General features: G+C 39.6%; 3 protein-coding genes across 4 annotated transcripts in view; all 3 read left to right on the plus strand.

The window, feature by feature from the left end:
- The window catches only part of sik3 (SIK family kinase 3), a 29,157-nt gene extending 25,943 nt beyond the window's left edge, over positions 1-3,214 (plus strand). For both annotated transcript variants that reach the window (XM_018687622.2, XM_018687623.2), the window contains one exon: positions 90-3,214. The gene's annotated coding sequence lies outside the window, so the exon portion shown is untranslated. The remainder of the gene's footprint in view (positions 1-89) is intronic.
- A 75-nt stretch (positions 3,215-3,289) lies between these two features.
- LOC108890665 (transmembrane protein 25) lies at positions 3,290-10,841 on the plus strand. The gene is made up of 9 exons (XM_018687633.2): positions 3,290-4,644; positions 5,572-5,694; positions 6,485-6,829; positions 6,918-7,208; positions 7,346-7,477; positions 7,569-7,602; positions 8,471-8,580; positions 10,127-10,213; positions 10,329-10,841. The coding sequence occupies exons 2-9, from the start codon at positions 5,616-5,618 to the stop codon at positions 10,400-10,402; spliced, it is 1,152 nt and encodes a 383-aa protein (XP_018543149.1). The 5' UTR covers positions 3,290-4,644; positions 5,572-5,615; the 3' UTR covers positions 10,403-10,841.
- Positions 10,842-12,832: 1,991 nt separating this feature from the next.
- Positions 12,833-16,277, plus strand: LOC108890653 (T-cell surface glycoprotein CD3 gamma chain). Its single transcript, XM_018687619.2, is given in 8 exon segments — positions 12,833-12,992; positions 13,185-13,260; positions 13,377-13,394; positions 13,534-13,740; positions 13,945-13,994; positions 13,996-14,083; positions 15,650-15,720; positions 15,827-16,277. Coding segments are annotated over 7 exon segments (546 nt in total). The 5' UTR covers positions 12,833-12,992; positions 13,185-13,205; the 3' UTR covers positions 15,884-16,277.
- The last annotated feature ends 1,420 nt before the right edge of the window (positions 16,278-17,697 follow it).

Below are 17,697 nucleotides of genomic sequence, written 5' to 3' on the forward strand. Positions count from 1 at the left end.
TATCAAAATGATCCTGAAGCTGATATTTTAAGGTGGAATTGTTGCCTAAAGTTGCTTTTAAATGTTGCTTCCTTGTGTCTTTCCTGTAGGAAAAGGTGTATCCTGTGTACAGCGGTCCATATCAGCCATCCTGAGTTGTGTTGACTTGAGTTGAGCAGCATCACGCCAAACCACCGTCGTCTGGGGAGGGGGAGGGAGAGGAGGGGGGCACTCTACGTCCATCTGCCCCCCCCCCCTCACTCCAGGAGGGCAGCGGGAGAGAGAGAGGGAGAGAGGGAGGGAGGGAGGGAGGGGGTGAGGGTTCAAAGGTCAAAGTGCCAGCATTTCCTGCACAGACATCCAGCATTCACCGCCGCGGGTTGTCTCCATCTTTTTCACCTCCCATCGTGGTTCCACTCCTCTCCTCCCTCCCCCTCCTCCTCCCCCCTCACCCCCCCCCACCCATCCTTTATTAACTGTTCTTCATTACGTGCCTCATCGGCATCGATAACAGTCGAGTCCAACGTTCACACTGCTGCCACAAACCCAAAGTATTCACATCAGGCACGACTGTGTGTGTGTGTGTGATTGTGATTGTGTGTGTGCTAGAAGAAGAAGGTGTGAGGTGGGGGGTGGGGGGGGGTTCAGGCTCCTCCCTCCTCTTCCCCTCCCTCCTCCTCCTCCTCTCCCAGATCATTCCCGGGGTGGGCTGAAATCTCGATGGCGGCGGCGTTTTCTGTTGTTTTTTTTTCGTGGCCGGTGGCCGGCCGATGGCGGGGGGGTTTTTGGTGGTGGGGGGGGCAGCAACAAAAAACGCTCTCTCTCTCCAAAGATGGAGCTCAGTGACATCGCACAGGACAAACCAGCTCTCATTGTTTTTTGTTTTTTTGTTCTGGCATTCATTTTCTTTTTTTAAAATTTTATTTTATTTTATTTTGAAATTCATTTTTACGGCTAATGTCCATGAAGGCATTACGGTCAATATTGTTACTCTTATTGTTATTACTGTTTTCTGTAAAAGAAGTTTTATTATAATGAGTATAATTATTATTATTATTATTATTAAAGGAAAAACTGTTCTGTGTTGCAAGGAAGACGACGTTGTTCTGATTACTTAAGTAATTCTGCACTTTCGGTTCAAGCTATCCTCTCTCCGTCTGTTTCCACCCCTCCTCGCTCGCTCTCTCGTCACCTCCACCTTGTGTTTTACCCCCCCCCCAATGTCAGTGACAGTGTGTTGCATTGTGGGTAGTTTTACCAGACATTTTGCTCCTTTTCCTTGTACAGTGATGCCATGTATAGAACGCTATCGCAGTTTCTGTATCAAATCTTTTCTTTCTTTTGTTGTTTTTTTTTGTTTTTAGATGTTGTTCAGGAGGCTTTTTTTATATTGGTATTGTTTATCATTTGTATTTTTTGGATGTCTTCAAAGTGTTTTTTTTTTTTTTTTTTTTTGTTTTGAGATTTCTAGCCAAAAGAGGACAGAGAGAAGAGAGACAGCGCTCTCTCTGTCGCGTAAAAAAGATTGTTCTTATTTGTTTTAATATTATTATTATTATTATATCGAGACACTTGAATAAGAGGAGAGTAATTATTTTGTGTTGCTCTTTAAAAAAAGTATCATTTCAGTCGTTGATGTTGTTGTGACTGTCGATTATTGTTGATGTTTGGGGGCCTGTTTTTGTTTTTTTTGTTTTTTGTTGTTTTTTTTTTCTGTTGGACTCTGGGTAGGGAGGGGAGGGGCAGTAGTTTTTTTTTTCGCATCAGGCTTTCGGGGCTTCGTCTGGGTCGGCTCGGGTGCTACAGAGACTTTGAGGAAAAAAAAACATAAAGAAGAGAAAAGAAAACGTAAAAGACAAAAAAACAAGGGGAATAACTTGTATAATAGCTGACATATCATCCCTAAACATCACAAGCGTGGAGACGGACAAACCCCACTACTCCCTGCCTTTCTGCTGTGATCTTCCCAGCATCTTTGACGACGACATCGACGACGTCGGGCTTCTGATCTGGATGTTACTATGGCAACCGCGGAGGAATCTACATCTACCATTACTGTTCCCCTCTTTCTTTTCGTCAAACTTGGCAGCCGGGACGGGATTTTGGTTTTTTTTTTTTTTTTTTTTTTTTTTTTGTTTTTTTTTTTTTTTTTAGAATGGTGAAATTAGTCGGATATACACCTGGACTGGACGCACCTCCATCCAAACAACTAAAAAAACAAACAAACAAACAAAAGGGAAACATTTCAGGAGGAGGTGGTGACTCAAACGAGGGTCTACTGAGATCTGGAGACCGCACACCTGGGGGGTGGGGGGGAGTGACCACAGCAGAGGAATCAAACCCACCTCCCGCCCTCCCTGTTTTTTCTTTTTATTTATTTTATTTTGCCCTCTAGCTACCCTCTCATATACAACCTCCACCCACCGTCCCTGGATATCGAGTCTATATCAAGGCCAGCAGAAGAGACTGGTGCAAAGACATATAGGCCAGATTTCACGACTCCCCTCCCCCCCTCCTCCTCCCTTCTGGCTGCATGGTTGACATTTTGTTCGCTAATATATCTGAGAGCCTTAGATGGTGTCGTGCTGCAGCGCCTGTGCTTTCCATTCGCGGCGTCGCATCACTTCCTGTTTACCTCGATCTCTCTCGCTCTCATTTGTTCCTCTTTCAGATCTACCACCCCCCCCACCCCCACCTCCCCTCCTTATTTTCTCTCTTTGTTTACACCAAGCCAAAACTTAAGATCTGGAAGAGAACGAACTGAGGAAATGGCAGGAGTGGGAAGACCTTGCATGTCTCTCGTGTCCCGCAACAGGATAGAAACTCTAAAATTAAAAGAGTCCCGGCACAGGAAGGGACGAGCCCGAGGTCGAATGGAAAGCAGTGCACATGATTTCAGAGGTGAACGGGGAGGAGAGAGCTGCTTCACATGCATCTTCTGCCTGATCGGACTGAACCCTCCTCCCTCCTCCTCCCTTCCCCTCCTCTTTCTTTTCCTCTCTATCCCAGCCTCCCTTCTTCTCGGCAAGCCAGCTCTCTGCTCCACTCCTGTTTCTTAGGTTTTCATTTTGTTTTTTTATTTTTTTTGTCTTTTTTTGTTTTGTTTTGTTTTTATGTTCATTTCTGTTGAGTACAAAAATACTAAAGTGCAACAACAATGATTAAAAAAGAATATCAACCAAACTGAGATGAATAAATAAATATATATAAATAAAGAAATAATTTAAAAAGGTCATGACCTGTGTGACTTTGTGTTACCTGTTGTATGCCTGTGAACTGATGATGGAGCAACCTGGGTTTTATTTTCTCATGTTTTTCAGTGTAAATGAGTGTTTTTATTCAAGAGTGAAATCCTTTTTGTTTGACTAGAAAAAGCAGTTTTATCAGTACCAAACTCCATTGGCAAAAACGCTAATTTTACAGAGCAGCACTCAGGAGCTGCTGAAGCGTCTGCCACTCATCTGTTAGTTTGTTTGTGTAATTTCTCTGGTACTTTCACTTGTGTAAAGGATCTGAATACTTCTTTAACCACTGAATGTCACACAATAACACAAACTAATTACAACAGTATTCCAGCAGCTCCTGTTTTCTCCTTGCTAAAAACACTGTTTTTGTCATTGGAGTCTGGTATTGATAGATACTGATTTTTCTGCTGCTGCTGCAATGTAAACAAAAATGATTCCTACAGAGATGGATGTTTTTGTTAAAGAGTAAGATCCTTTTTGTTTAACCAGAAACATCGCTACATATCAGTACCAGACTCCATTGACAAAAACAGCAATTTTAAATGGGGGTTTCTGTAATTCCACTGCCTCAATCTGTTAGTTAATTTGTGTTACTGTGTGACTTTCAGTAGTGGAAGAAGTAATCGGATCATTTATATAAGTTAAAGTACCACACAATAACACAAACAAACAAACAAATAGAGGCAGTGTTATTCCTGCAGCTCCTGTGTTCTGCTCAGTAAAATTGCCGTTTTTCTCAATGGAGTCTGGTATTAATATGTTAAGTTTACTTTGGCATTTCTGTTCTGCATCTTCTTGTTGCTTAATTGACCTGACATTTACACTAATATCAGTATGCATTTGCTAAAGAGGAAATGTTTCTTTAATGTGAAATTCACCTTTGTTTTGTCTGTGCTCTGCTCTGCTGCTCTGGTCTGTGCAGCTGCACTGCAGAGGCTGTCCAGTCTGAAGTAATCGAGCTCAGATAGTGTGAGTATAGTGGTGTGTCAGAGTCTGTGCACCAGCAGGAAGGAGGGAGGAGAGGAGGAGAGGTTACTTTAAATCATGGCTGATGAAGGAGGAGTGATGGATGATGCTTCTTCTGAAGTGTTTGTTGTTTTCTGTTCGCCACAACAAACAATCGTGAGAGATCTTCTCCTCATCCTCTCCCTCCTCTCTCTCCTCTGTCCTCCCTCCCTCACCCTCTCTTGCACTGCCTGCGTCACTCTGCCTCCTGAGCTGCTGTATTTATCCTGCAGAGCGCTCGGTGTGTGTACGAGTGTGTGTGTGTGTGTTTTCTCAGATGGTAAAGCGACTGAGTCAGGGAGGTGCTGCCTCTCATCTCTCTCTCCGCTGTTCCCACCATCCCTCACTCTCCCTCCTCTCCTCCTCTTGCTGCCATGGAGGCTGAATCACAGCAGCGTCTGCAGAAAGAGCTGAGGTAATGCTGAGAGAGTGTGTGTGTGTGTGTGTGTTTAATTTATTTCTGCATCTGAAATGCCTGCATGCAACCTTGCAAAGCGCAGTGTGTGTGTGTGGATTTACAGTGATTACCAGTGCATATCCAGCATCCTCACCCTCGTGTGCACGTGTTAAAGACCTTTTTTTTTTCTCCGTTGTCACCATATGTGTAGGATTATGTGTGTTTCCTCGATGGCTCAGTTCCTGCTTTCGTCCGGGGTGCTCACACCGATCACGTGACCCAGATTCCAAGCGAGGACGAGACATGACTCAGTCCTTGTACCACTGTATCCAAACAGGCCTGTGGATGTTGTTGCATTGTAAAACCTGGTGCCTTCATTACCCACAATGCAACGCTACTTGCCTGCAATTTAGTCAGAGATTCAGGTGTGCTTTGCTCCAACCCGGAAGTTAGCATCACCCTGGTTCCCTCCCTTCATTTTGGATTATCGCAGAAAATAAACAAAAGTTTCTGATATGGATTTAGTTCTGATGTTTGAAGCCTAAAGTCTCCAGAAGTAAAAAGCTAATGTTCGGCTATATAGACACTCGTTAGCAACCGCCTTTTTTAAGACACGTAAAAGCTTCAAACATCAGGAGTGGGGGATTTACTGACCCATTTTATGTCGGAGAATAAAACCTGAAAATGTCTTGAGCTTGTGTTAAAACCACAGACCTTATTTCAGACATTTAACCAGAAACACACTGACTCTGGGACGAGGGAACAGGAAGTGCTAACATGCTAACTTATTTCCTGGTTTTAGGACTCATTCCCACACCCCTAATTTAAGGAAAGACACATTTCAACAACAAGGCAATTCAAAGTTCTTCACAAAAAATATAAAAGGCATCAGGGGTTGCAGTTAAGTTTTCTGTACAGTAACAATCCTGTATTTTCTTCTCCAAGCAGGTAGATGTGCATGTATACGTGGTGCTCCATATTGGGCCAGTATGGAGTGTGTGTGTCTGAGGAGGTGGGCAGTCGGCTCTGCTGTCGTGTTCCTTCACACACTGGCCTTATCCTGGACAGGTGAGTAATCTATTACCTGAAGGTTATTGCACTGCACCTGTTTAAATGATGGTGGTGTTGAAACAGATGTTACAACTTGGATTTTAATCTTGAAATTTGGTCTAAAAAAGATTTAATTTTAATTTAAAGTGTCCTCTTTTGCAGTATAACAAGTTAACCATTAGCTGTTGTGGTATCCTGTTTAGAGGATGTTCTTGCTTCAACATTTTGGGAAATACACTTACTAATTAAATGAGAAGACTGATGCGCTAATTATGAAGCTACCGCAAGCAGCCGGTTAGCTTAGCTTATCTGAGCTTAGTGTAAAGACTGGAACCAGGCAGCTACAGTAGCTTGGCTATATTCTAAGATCACAAAATAAACCTACCAGCACCTCTAAAGTTTTCTAATGAACAAATTATATTTCATTTGTTTATATATGTACGAAAATGTATGAAAATGACATGGTTTTACAAGGGTGGGAAACGGGAAGAGCTAGCTTAACTCATCAACATATTGCATATTTTTGATTTTACTGTTTGGATTTTGTACAGATTAAACAAATTAGATATAACATGTTATTATTAGTGAATATTAGTGAACTTCAGAGGTGCTAGTACTGCCAGTCTTTGGGCCAAGGTAAGTTAAGCTAAGCTAACTGGCTAAGCTAACTGGCTTACTAACATTTGTGCACATTTACGCAGTGACACTTAACATACTATATGAAGTCATACATGTAGAAAAATTAGTTTTGAAATGTTCATATTAAGCCCTCTACAGTCCAATTATATCAACTATACTTACCCGACAGGTGCGATTGAGCCCGCCCCCAAAATTGACGGATGGCACCAGGCAGCAGTGACGCTGCAGGAGAACATGACGCACCGGTTCAACTGCCAATCAGATGGCTGGGATCCCCGTGCGCCTCCCCTGCTCACCTGGTACCTGAACGGGAAGCAGCAGAGAGAGCCATCACCCAACCGCGGGCGCCTGGTGATGACATCGCAGGAAGATTCTGACGTCATGAGACCGGGGACCAATCACAACAGCACCTTCTCTCTGCAGGCCAGGAAGTGGGACCGGGAGCTGGTGTGTGTTGCGTCAAACCCCCGGACAGGAGAGAGCTACAACGCGACAGTCACGCTCAACGTCCAGTGTGAGTCTTGAAATGATTCAGGATTATAACCAGACTTGGCAGTTTTTGATCGGTAAGTGTTAAGTCGTTTCTTTCCTTTCTCTCCCAGTCCAGCCAGAAATCCTCAGGGTGAACGCCCACTACAGCGAAACCTCAGACCCCGGCCTCTCCCTGGTCCTGTTCGCCTTGGTGCGGTCCAACCCGCCTGCCACTATCACCTTCGTGGACCAGTCTGGCCAGCTGGTGGCCAACACCTCCGACTTCCTCATCCTGGACTCCCGAAGCTACCCCTGGCTGACCAATCACACGCTCAGGGTGACGCTCAGCAGCCTATCAGGGAACGTTTCACTGAACGCCAGCAACAGCGTGGGAACGGTGCAGAGCAACCTCACACTGGCAGGTCCGTGGTGGCAGGTGGCAAACCGAAAAGGCGTCTCCTGGCTGAAATTCACTATCAATCTAATCAAGAAAGAGAATAAGCATAGTCCCCAAAATGCTGAATTATTCCTTTAACTCTCTCTCTTTGTCTCTCTCCAGAGTTCCTGCAGTCCCGAGTGGAGGTGCCCATGCTGGGAATAGTGACCGGAGGATCCATGGCCTTCATGGCCCTCCTCATCCTCAGTCTGATAGTTCTCTGCCTCATGCAAAAAAACAAAAGCAAGACCATCGGTGAGACTACAGCGTGTTTGTGTGTGCAGCTGGATGGAAATTTTGTAGAATTATTCAGCAGGATAATACATTTCCTTGTATTATTTTTCAGATGAGCCAGTGGAGATTCTGATGACCAAGAAAAGGTAAACAAAGTAATCACACTTCTTAGATTACGTAGTGGAAAGCGAGAAAAGCAGCCCAACAGGAAAGGTGGAAATCCCATTAGAAGGTCACTTAATGCTAGATAAACACAGCTGTTGATATGTAATGGTAGATGGAAACCAAGTATCACTTTCCGTCAACAAAGTCTGAGGTTTCTGGTGTAAATCAACTGGAATTTTTTTGGTGGCGCAAATGTGTTGTGCCTTTCCATTGGGGAGTGCTGTTGCCGTTGGGGGCTTTGCATGTTTAGGTGTCAAAGTAACATCCAGATGAACGGTGGGATCAACGTTATTCACTTCATCTGTCAGTGGTTTTAATGTTGTGGCTGATGGGTGTAGCTTGTCTGGTTTTATCCAAAAGACACAAAGGTTGGCAATCAGGTTGCCAGACCTCAAACAGAAACTCCAAGAGGTGACTGCACAAGGCCAAAACATAAGGATGTTGGTAGGTTGATTGTTTGGTACCATTGGACAGAGCCAGGCTAGCTGCTTCCCTGGTTTCCAGTCTTTATGCTAAGCTAAGCTAACCAGTTGTTGGTGGTGGTATTCCTTTAACGTGTCATGGTCAGTCAGTCACACACAGGATACTAGGCCTTTGCATTAAAACCCTTTCACACCCACATGCCACTTAGTCGTTTAATAATGAAATAATTAATTGTAGATTGAGGCTTGTTGTGGATTTCCCTAACCTCCTTTTAACATTCCCACAACCACCTTCCCCTCATTGACACCACATCTCATCTAATAATTTCCATCTCAGCACTTCAGTGGATTGGAAGGAAAACACTGATAAATACTTTATGTCCGTCCAGCCAGCCAATAACTCATCCGATCTGTATCTCCTGCACAGTGACTCTGCCAATCTGAAGGTGGAGAAAGCTGATAAGACCTATATCCCCAGGGAAAACATGTCTCTGCCTTCCAACATGCAGCTCAACGACCTCAGCACTTTGAGAAAAGGTAAGTGAGTTCCCCCCGACGACAGCAAAAAAAAAAGTTCCCCACAAACTTCCCTCTTAGTGTAAAATGCAATCAATCGGGTGAATTATTCAACACATAATTCCTACAGGTCTTGAATGCAGCATAACATTGCTGCCTGTGGGTGATTTTTTAAAATTACATTTAATTACAAACTTGTAATAGGCCCCATGTGTTACAATTTACGTACATATTGTTAAACAAAACTCCTAAAAATAGGTGATCACTGGGAGTCCACAATCAGTGTTGGGTAACATTACTTTCAAAAGTAACTTAAATTACAAAATTACTATAGTAAAAGATGACTTGTTATGTGAGTTACCTACTGAGAAAAGTTACTGTACTTTTGCGTTACCATCGGAGTGACAACGTAAGCCGAACTAAACGACAGCCGTTGCTTTTTGGAGCTGTTGCACCGGCATCAACACTTTGCACGTCACTGCGATGTTCTTTTCCTTTTCACGTACAAATTAAAAATAATGTGAATATTTACGCGAAGTAAATGTCGTCCTCTCTGCCATCTCACTAGCTTAACTTCACCTTTGCAATGACACACTGTATTAGATTTACGCTACATATTTAGAATATAAAATATGAGTAACTGTATTTAGTTACAGTTTAATTACCATTTTCATGTCTGCTTCATTCACATTGAAATTTAAAAGTAGTTGTAGTTTAGTTGAAAACTTGTTACCTAGCGCACTACCTACTTAGCCGAATTGCTAGCCTTGCCTGTTAGCATAGCAGATAGCTTGCTAAGCAGGTCCAGCTCACAAACAACCAACAAAGTTACAACATACATGATATGTACTGCATTTTTGGCCAATTATTTCTATCCAGTAATGTGTATATATACTAAAAGAAATGTTTGGGAACTTTTGAACAACCGTTTTAGAGCGACAACTTTTTGGTAGTAAGCTAGCTTCCTTGCTCTGTACAGCATCGCAGATTTATATTATTGATATATATGTTTTTGCTCATTTCATGCTGTGGGAAAACAGCAGTTTTAATTTAAGAGGATAAGTTGCAAGACAAAAAAACAACAAAATGTTCTGCGTAGCTGTAAATTCACAGTTTTATTTTCATCTTTTCTGCTTTTCACTGTAATATTATACTGTGGAAAATAAAAGGTAAAGACATAACTGGGTTCAGTCTACTTTAGGCAGACGTAACATGTGAATACGACATGCATTCACAGTGTTACATCCAATGATGAGTAATGAGTATTTAAAAAACACTCCTCACTTTGAGTAATCTAACAATACATTTCATATTACATTTAAGGGCATGTATCCTGTAATCTGTAGTGAAATACATTTTTAAAGTAACCCTCCCAACCCTGGTACTCATGCATCTGAAGGTGACTTTCCCCCTCAAGACCCTCACATGGAGACTCATAAACACAAATAAACGACCAAATAAACAAACAAATAAAAAGTAATCGTGGTTCCTAATCCCTTCAAATTCATCGTTGCGTCTCTCTTGCATTCTCTCGTGTCCTCCATCTTCCCTGCATCGCTTCTCGTAGCCCGAGAGGCCGCCCAGCAGAACAGCGTGGGAGAGAAGAAAGAAGAAGAGGAGGAGGAAGATCTGTCTTTAGCCTACGCCGCCAGAGGTCAGGGAAATACACTTTGATACTGTTGCATTTTTCCATTTATACTTGTGTGGAGCAACAGCAGTTGAGTGTTTTATTATTTATTTTTTTATTCTTTTCCCCCGATGATTCCCAGGTTTTGCCAGATATCCGATGGTGGGCTACATCTATAAGGTGAACAGCACAAGCAGCGAGGAGATCTGGCTCTGACTTACCTCAAAGTTAACACACAAAACCCTACATGCATGCAACTACTTCCAACAGTGCAGCTGTCCGAGAGGAAAAAAAAAACAAAAACCCCAGAACAACTGCCAGTCAGTAAATCAGTCATTCAACCAATCATCTGTCACCTCCGAGCTGGACCGGGACGACCAGGACTATGTTGTTTCAGGACTTACATACAGCATCAACACGCTCTGTTTCTCCAACTCAAACACGTCCACAAAACAAAAAAAAACCCTGTTGTTGTTTTCGTCTCTCTGAATTGACCACTCGGGTATTATTACACCGCTAACGTGTTGTCTCGCAACGTACATGAAAAACATATTATTCTGAGATGTTTTTGACATGATTCTCCTCCTATAACCACGTCCTCATAACGTCTGTCTCCCTGTTGCATTATTGGAATGCATTAAATGTCCTATGCTAACACCAGAATGTTCAAAAAATAATGTACTGTATATGAGATTTTACATTTTGAACAATAATACCTGAATAAGATGGTACTTAATTATAGAGTATGTATTTGTATATGGACATGTAACATGTCATGTACTGTATATTTGTATGCATAATGTATATGTGTATAAAAAGAGGACGTCTAATAAAGATAATATTGAGATTGTATGAGGTAAAAGCAGGGCCTGCTGCAGTTTTACTGGTGCCCAGCAGGGGGCACTGTAAGGTGCTTTATAAGCTGGAGGATGCAGAGGATTTTCTGTTAGTCATGAGGGTGGTGTGTGTTTTTGTTGGCGTGGGGATGAGTGTGAATGTGTTGTATTTGGTGCTAACTGGGATTGATACAGTAGCAGGTGCAAAAGGAGAATATGTTTTTTTTTTGGTTTTTGTTTAATATGTGTGTGTGTGTGTGTGCCAGGTGTTGGCTCTAGGTCACAGGTTGTTGTGGCTTTTCTTCAAACAGGAAGCAGAATTGTGTTGTGGGAGCATCTCTTTGCTCTCTGCTTCTTCTTCTGCAGCAGCAGCAGTAGTTCACAGGGAATGTAGCCCGTCACACACAGCGGGACTAACATTTTACAACAACAGTTGAAATATTCATCTGAACGCACACATGGTTGTGTTCTCGTCTTTGTTTAAACAGATGGAGCTCCCAAAGCAACAAGGCAGCAAACTATTAACAGACTAATCAGCCATTTCTGCTGATGTAAAACTGGTAGTGACATTAGTTTTCCTTCACAGATTGCTAACTGTGTCTTTTCGGAAAATGTGAAAGCTGCTTTGATAAAACGATTAAAGAATGACGTAGGCGAAATTTCCTATTTCAACTATCTCGGTTTATTTTAAATCTATGAATATTAATTAACTGTTCACTGTGGCTTTTCCTGCTATAAATGCTCTGTGTATTTCATATTTAGTTTTAATTTAATTCTACTTCACTGATCCTTTAAAGCAACAAAATGTAACTTTTGCTGAGCAACAGCGCCCCCTGCAGCCATCAGTGGTGATTAACTCTGTTCTGGCTCAGAGTCCAAGCAGTTAAGTGGTTTCATGTACAGAAAATAAGACCAATCGGTCTCTTGACCAGCGCTCGGACGCTCACTGAACTGAAACACAACCCAATGGTGGATATTACCCATGAGCCTCCTCTCCTTCTGGAACAGGAAGTGCTGTCATTGTAACAAATTTGAACTTGTTATTTTAAGGTACAATAGTTACTAATGTTGCTTTAGCTAAATACTCAATTACAGATGCACTGAAAATGTTACTTAACGTAATATTTAAGTAGCACTTCACTGTATTTTTTACTGTTGAATATAGTATTTGATAAATTAAGCTAGCTAGTTTGCATGCTAGCAAGCTTGCTTTCTTTGAATTTCAATGTTTCTCATATTTATGACAGGACAAAAAAAATGAATTCAAAACATCAAGGAAATTCATCATCATCAAGGAAACTAAATCACTCTTGATTAAAATACAAATCCATACGTACTTGTTACGGAACATGATCAAATGAACTGAGGTCAATTTTTGGGTGATACATTAGTTGTGATGAGAATATACAAACACTTAAAAAAATTCACCTAAAAAACTGTAAATTGTTCATTTTTAAGATTAAAAAAAACTGTGTGTTGTCCTTTAGTTACATATACAGAATATATATGTAAAAAAAATATACATTTGCAATTTATATCTAAAATAAAAGCAGAAAAACCAATAAAATGTACTCAATATTTGTTTTAAAATAGACTGTTCCTCTGTTAAATAATACAAACACTAATATTCCTATAGTATTTGAGTTGTTTATTTCTAATAATGCATCATATTATATAAACTCATTGTGTACTTTTTTTCTGTACTAATTTCTGTCCGGTGTAAAGTAGTGGAGGAAAAAGTCCAGGTAAAGCCTGAGTACTTAGTTACTCTAGCAGTGTCTGACATGTAGTGTTATTTGCTGAAAGTCACAGAGACACTGAGACCTCCATGTGTAGAAATCAGCAAAGACAAAAAACAACCAATCACACACACTTCCTGCCCACACACACACACACACACACAGACTGAGACACTTTGACAAACGGAGGCTTTGACAGCAGAGACGTGACAGCTCTTCATATTTCTCAAGGTCAGAACTTTTCTTTAAAACCTCCTGTGGATATCATGTATTTCTATTTGTCTTTGATCAGCAGTTATCTGTAACAGTTGAGTCAAATAAAATGGTTGACAGAGAGCGGAAAATGGCGCCCTTCCTGTTTTCTGCTGTATTCTCGTTCTTGCTTAACTGTGATCTGAAATATCTTCCATCTGTTGTCAGCAGGACTCAAGAGGAGTAAACACAATGAAATGTCAGGTGGTTTTTCCTGCCTGTTTGCTGCTGCTCTGGACACTGGCAGGTAGGCCTCACCATGAGCTTTGTTTTTAAAACCATAAAAACATTATATATCGGTCGGGTTTTGTGTGCCAGTTTCACTAAATGTTTTCATATTTCTTTCCAATTTTTTTCCCACAGTGTTTGTCAGTGCACAAGGTAAGAAGACTGCTTTAACAGTTAAATGGCATGGTGTAATTGTAATTATGTGTGTGAAATTATGTTTACATTTGCCTTGAGTGGAATGAAAGCATACCTGTGTGATGGTACCGACTTAATGTTTCTCTTTCCTACACAGAAACACCCAAGATAACAACATTAATGACATCGGATGGGATTAAGCTTAAGTGTGGCACAGATGGATATTTCAAAAAAGATGGTCAAAACCACCCTGATATTTTACAGTACAATGATGAAAACTCAGGGGAGTACACATGCTGGACTGCCAACCCAGCTAATGAAGATGGTGAAAGGAAAGGACCAAAAATCTTTGTGAGATTTCGGAGTAAGTTCTGCAGCAAAACCTGTGTCTTGCATGATGTTGATGAAAGCACCCATGTATTAGCAGTATATTTTTTCTGTGTTTTATATGTACTTTTGTACATCTCTTGTTTGCATTTACACTGTATTCTAATGTTTATATTGTGAGCACAGAATTTGTTGACAGTAATCATACTTCAAAATTGTTTGTGTGTGTGTGTGTTTCCAGCCTGTGACAACTGCATAGAGCTCGACATAGGTTCAGTAGTAGGCATGGTTTGTAGGAAATATGGTGGCTACGACTGTGATAGGAGTGGCTGTGTATCTCATCGCGTCTCATGGGCAGAGTGGTCAGCAGTACAAGAGAAGTAAGTATCTAGCTAGCTAGCTAGTGAGCAAGCTGGCTATTATGTAAACATGATCTTTGAATTTCAGTGTTTTTATATTTATTTCAGACGGGACAAGAAAGATTGATTCAAAACAATATTCTAACACTAACACTTAAAATACATACTTGTTTTGGAACATGATGAAATGAACTGAGGTTGGAAAGTGATGAGAATGTACAAACCTTTTAAAAAATAATTTACCTGAATAATGCAGTACTTTTGTTTAAATTGGTAATTCTTAAGATTAAAAAACAGTATTGTGTTTTTAGGTACCCCGAACTATTTTCTGTGTTTTCACATAAAGGAAAATCAGCGGGCAGTGGATGAATACACAATTATTCCTTTTAAATAATACACAAAATAAGCATTAAGAGTTATTGTATTTCATTTTAATTAATGAAAATACAGTGCGTATCATCTCTTAGTTTAAAAGATTAAGTTAGCTACTATATTATCACTCATTACAGTATACGCTAAAGTTGCGCTCCAAGAATTTATGATATATCGTAGAAACATCGGCTGGGATGCAGTCACGTCTTCAGTAGAATGTTAATAAATAATGCCATTGTGTGAATTCGCAATAATTTTGTTCATGTCTGTACGATAAACATGAAGCTATGGCAAACAGCGGATTAGCTTAGCTTAGCACAAAGACTGGAAACAGGGAAATTATGGAGCCACCAAAAGGCAATGGTGGGATTTTTATTTTCAAAATTATTTTTGCATTCCTTCACAATATGTTTTGTATCCCCGTGATACCTAGAAACAACTTAGGGTAAAGTTATGCAAATACAACAAAACTTCACAATACTTCTCCTCAGTTACTCTGTGGTGCAACGTAATCACCGGCCGGATTACATTCAGAGACTAATGTTTGCAAATTATCAAACATAATTTCTAGGAGACATTGTTACGTAAGTGTTTGCTTCTACCAATATCGCTATAATACACACAGTGACAGCAAAGGGTTCAACCACTCACTATGTTCACAATGTCAGACCACAGCCGTTCTTTATGAAACAGAGTGAAAAATATATTGCAAGGTGACACAGAATATTGTGAGGGAATGCAAAATGTAATACAAAATCTCAAGTTAAGCTAAACTAACCAACTGTTGGTTCCAGCTACATATTTAGCATGCAGACAAATGGTGCAGATCTCTTCAGCTAACTCACACCAAGAAAGCAAACAAATGTATTCTCTCAACATTTTATTTAAAGATTGTTATTGCGTTGAAGGTGTCCCTGTTAGTTTTTCAACCCATGCACTACTAGTTTTAAACACCAAAATTATTAAACATCTGTGTAAGTCTGGGTACAAGTATTGCATTATAACTTTGTCACTGGTAGATCCTTTAGTTACATATACAGCATACATATGTAAAAAAAAAAGAAAAATACATCAATAAAAAAAAAAACATCAATACCAATAAAATAATAGTTCCTAATAATAGTATTACTGATAATTACAGTGGTATCAATCAGATTAGCACTTCTTTATTTGCTGATATTTCTATATTTATATTATCAATATATCTGCCCTCAGTGCATGATAGACCACGTATTGATCCGAATGATGGAAGTGGCAGCAGAGGCGGTAGCTCTGACCATTACCAGGTAAGATGAAATATTAAGGATGTTAAACTGCAATATGTGACCAGCACATGTAATAATTACATTAAAAAAATAAATTAATTTTGATATTTAATCCTTCCTCCCTCAGCGTCTGAGATACAAAGGTGGTCAGAAAGACGTGTATGATCAAATTAACAAGAAATAGAGGGGCAGTGGTTCACTGCCTGGGACCCCACCACCTCTTTCTGGGGTCAACGTCCTCACACAGTGCTTTTTGATGTGTCACTCAGCCTTGTAATCTCCTTTGTATGATACTGTTTTACCTTACCAATCTTAAAACTTTTATTTTCACCATTCCTGTAAGAATAGATCCCTTATATAATGAATAATCTGTTAACTTGTTGCTGTTTGTCATAGCTCAGTATCAGTTGTTGTTATTTTGGTAGCGTTTTCATCTGTACTTTTATTAATTTTTATATATTTTCTTCATATGCTGTAAGTAGGGCTGCTACAGCCACCTCATATAATGGCTTAGAAATAATAACAAAACTGTGTTGCTAAATTAACAATTGAAATAAAAATTGTGCTGTCTTGTCGAATGATGTCTAAACTTAGTTTCAGCTTGTGGGAAATACATTTACTCAAGGACTGTACATTGAAATATTTATACTTAAGTATGTTGTTATGTTTACTTAAGTAAGTCAATTTGTACAACTAATACTCTATACCTTTCAGAGATGTTGTAATATTGCACATTTTACTCCACTATGTTTATTGGACAGCTATAGTAACAAGTTACTTTTTCAGATGAACCACAATGTTGTGATAATGCAGGACATATTTAGTATGTAAAGAAATGTGCTCATGACAAAATCTAAATTTTTGATTGCACATATTTATCATGCATTGATTGGTAGACAAATTCTTTAATTCTTTTAAAAACACACACAAATCACAAAAATAAGTTTAACATTCATTTGGCATGCTAAATGACAGATTTATACTGGACCAAAGTTCATATTATTTAAACTGAAGTTGTTCTGAATCCAATGGTGCCAAATATTTGATATAACTACTTGTAGTTTTTGAGATGCAGCCATTTCTGTATCATACTATATCTAGTTTCTTAATCATATTGAAAATATCACAGGGATATTCTATCTGCACAATATAAATACAGGACCAGAAAGCAACAGATTTTCTTTCTTTCTGGATCTACATCATAATAATCTAGACAGTGTGTGTATCAAATATTATTATTAACATCTGAATTTCCTAACCTTTTGTTGTAGAGGTGTTTTTGTGGAAAATTCAAAATCCCCGTGACTAACAATGTTGCAAACAACTTAAACTGCAGCGTCACACTTTGAAATTTGAAAAATTTGAATGGGTAGTTCATCTTGTACTTAATGTGCTATAAATTATAAAATTCCAATGTGGACAATATTAAACTTCTCTCATTGTCAGATGTAGGTCACATTATTCAATATTTCACATTAAAGCAAAGATCAGAGAAAAGTACAAAGAATGAAAACAAGTCCGTAAAGCAGAACATTTTCTGCACAACGCATACTTTTACTTTTACCACTTTAAAACTATAATCCCCAAAATGTTAATGAAATCTAACCCATTTTTTGATGTTTATGGTTTGTTCAATATACAGTAACAGTTCCCATTTTAGTGGCGGGGTCCGCCATTCCCGCTCTGGCACACCTGTAATCCAGCATTACTATTAATTAATTAATTTAATTTATTTATTACACCGATATCAGATTCACCACTGCACTATTTTGATGATAATATTGTACTTTTATTTAAGCAAGACGAGTATTTTTACATTGTTAAACTGGTACTTTTACTCAAGGATCTTAATATATTTGCCATTTGCCGCTGTATTTCATTGTCATCTCTTAATGATACTGGTCTTTTCAGAGGTGTAGTGCAGTCTGATATAGGGACACATAGAGAGAAACGGTTACACAAGGGCAAAGAGAAGAGAGAGAAAGATTTACAGACAGA

Source organism: Lates calcarifer, linkage group LG21 (genome assembly GCF_001640805.2).
Source record: "Lates calcarifer isolate ASB-BC8 linkage group LG21, TLL_Latcal_v3, whole genome shotgun sequence".
Lineage (NCBI taxonomy): Eukaryota > Metazoa > Chordata > Actinopteri > Centropomidae > Lates > Lates calcarifer.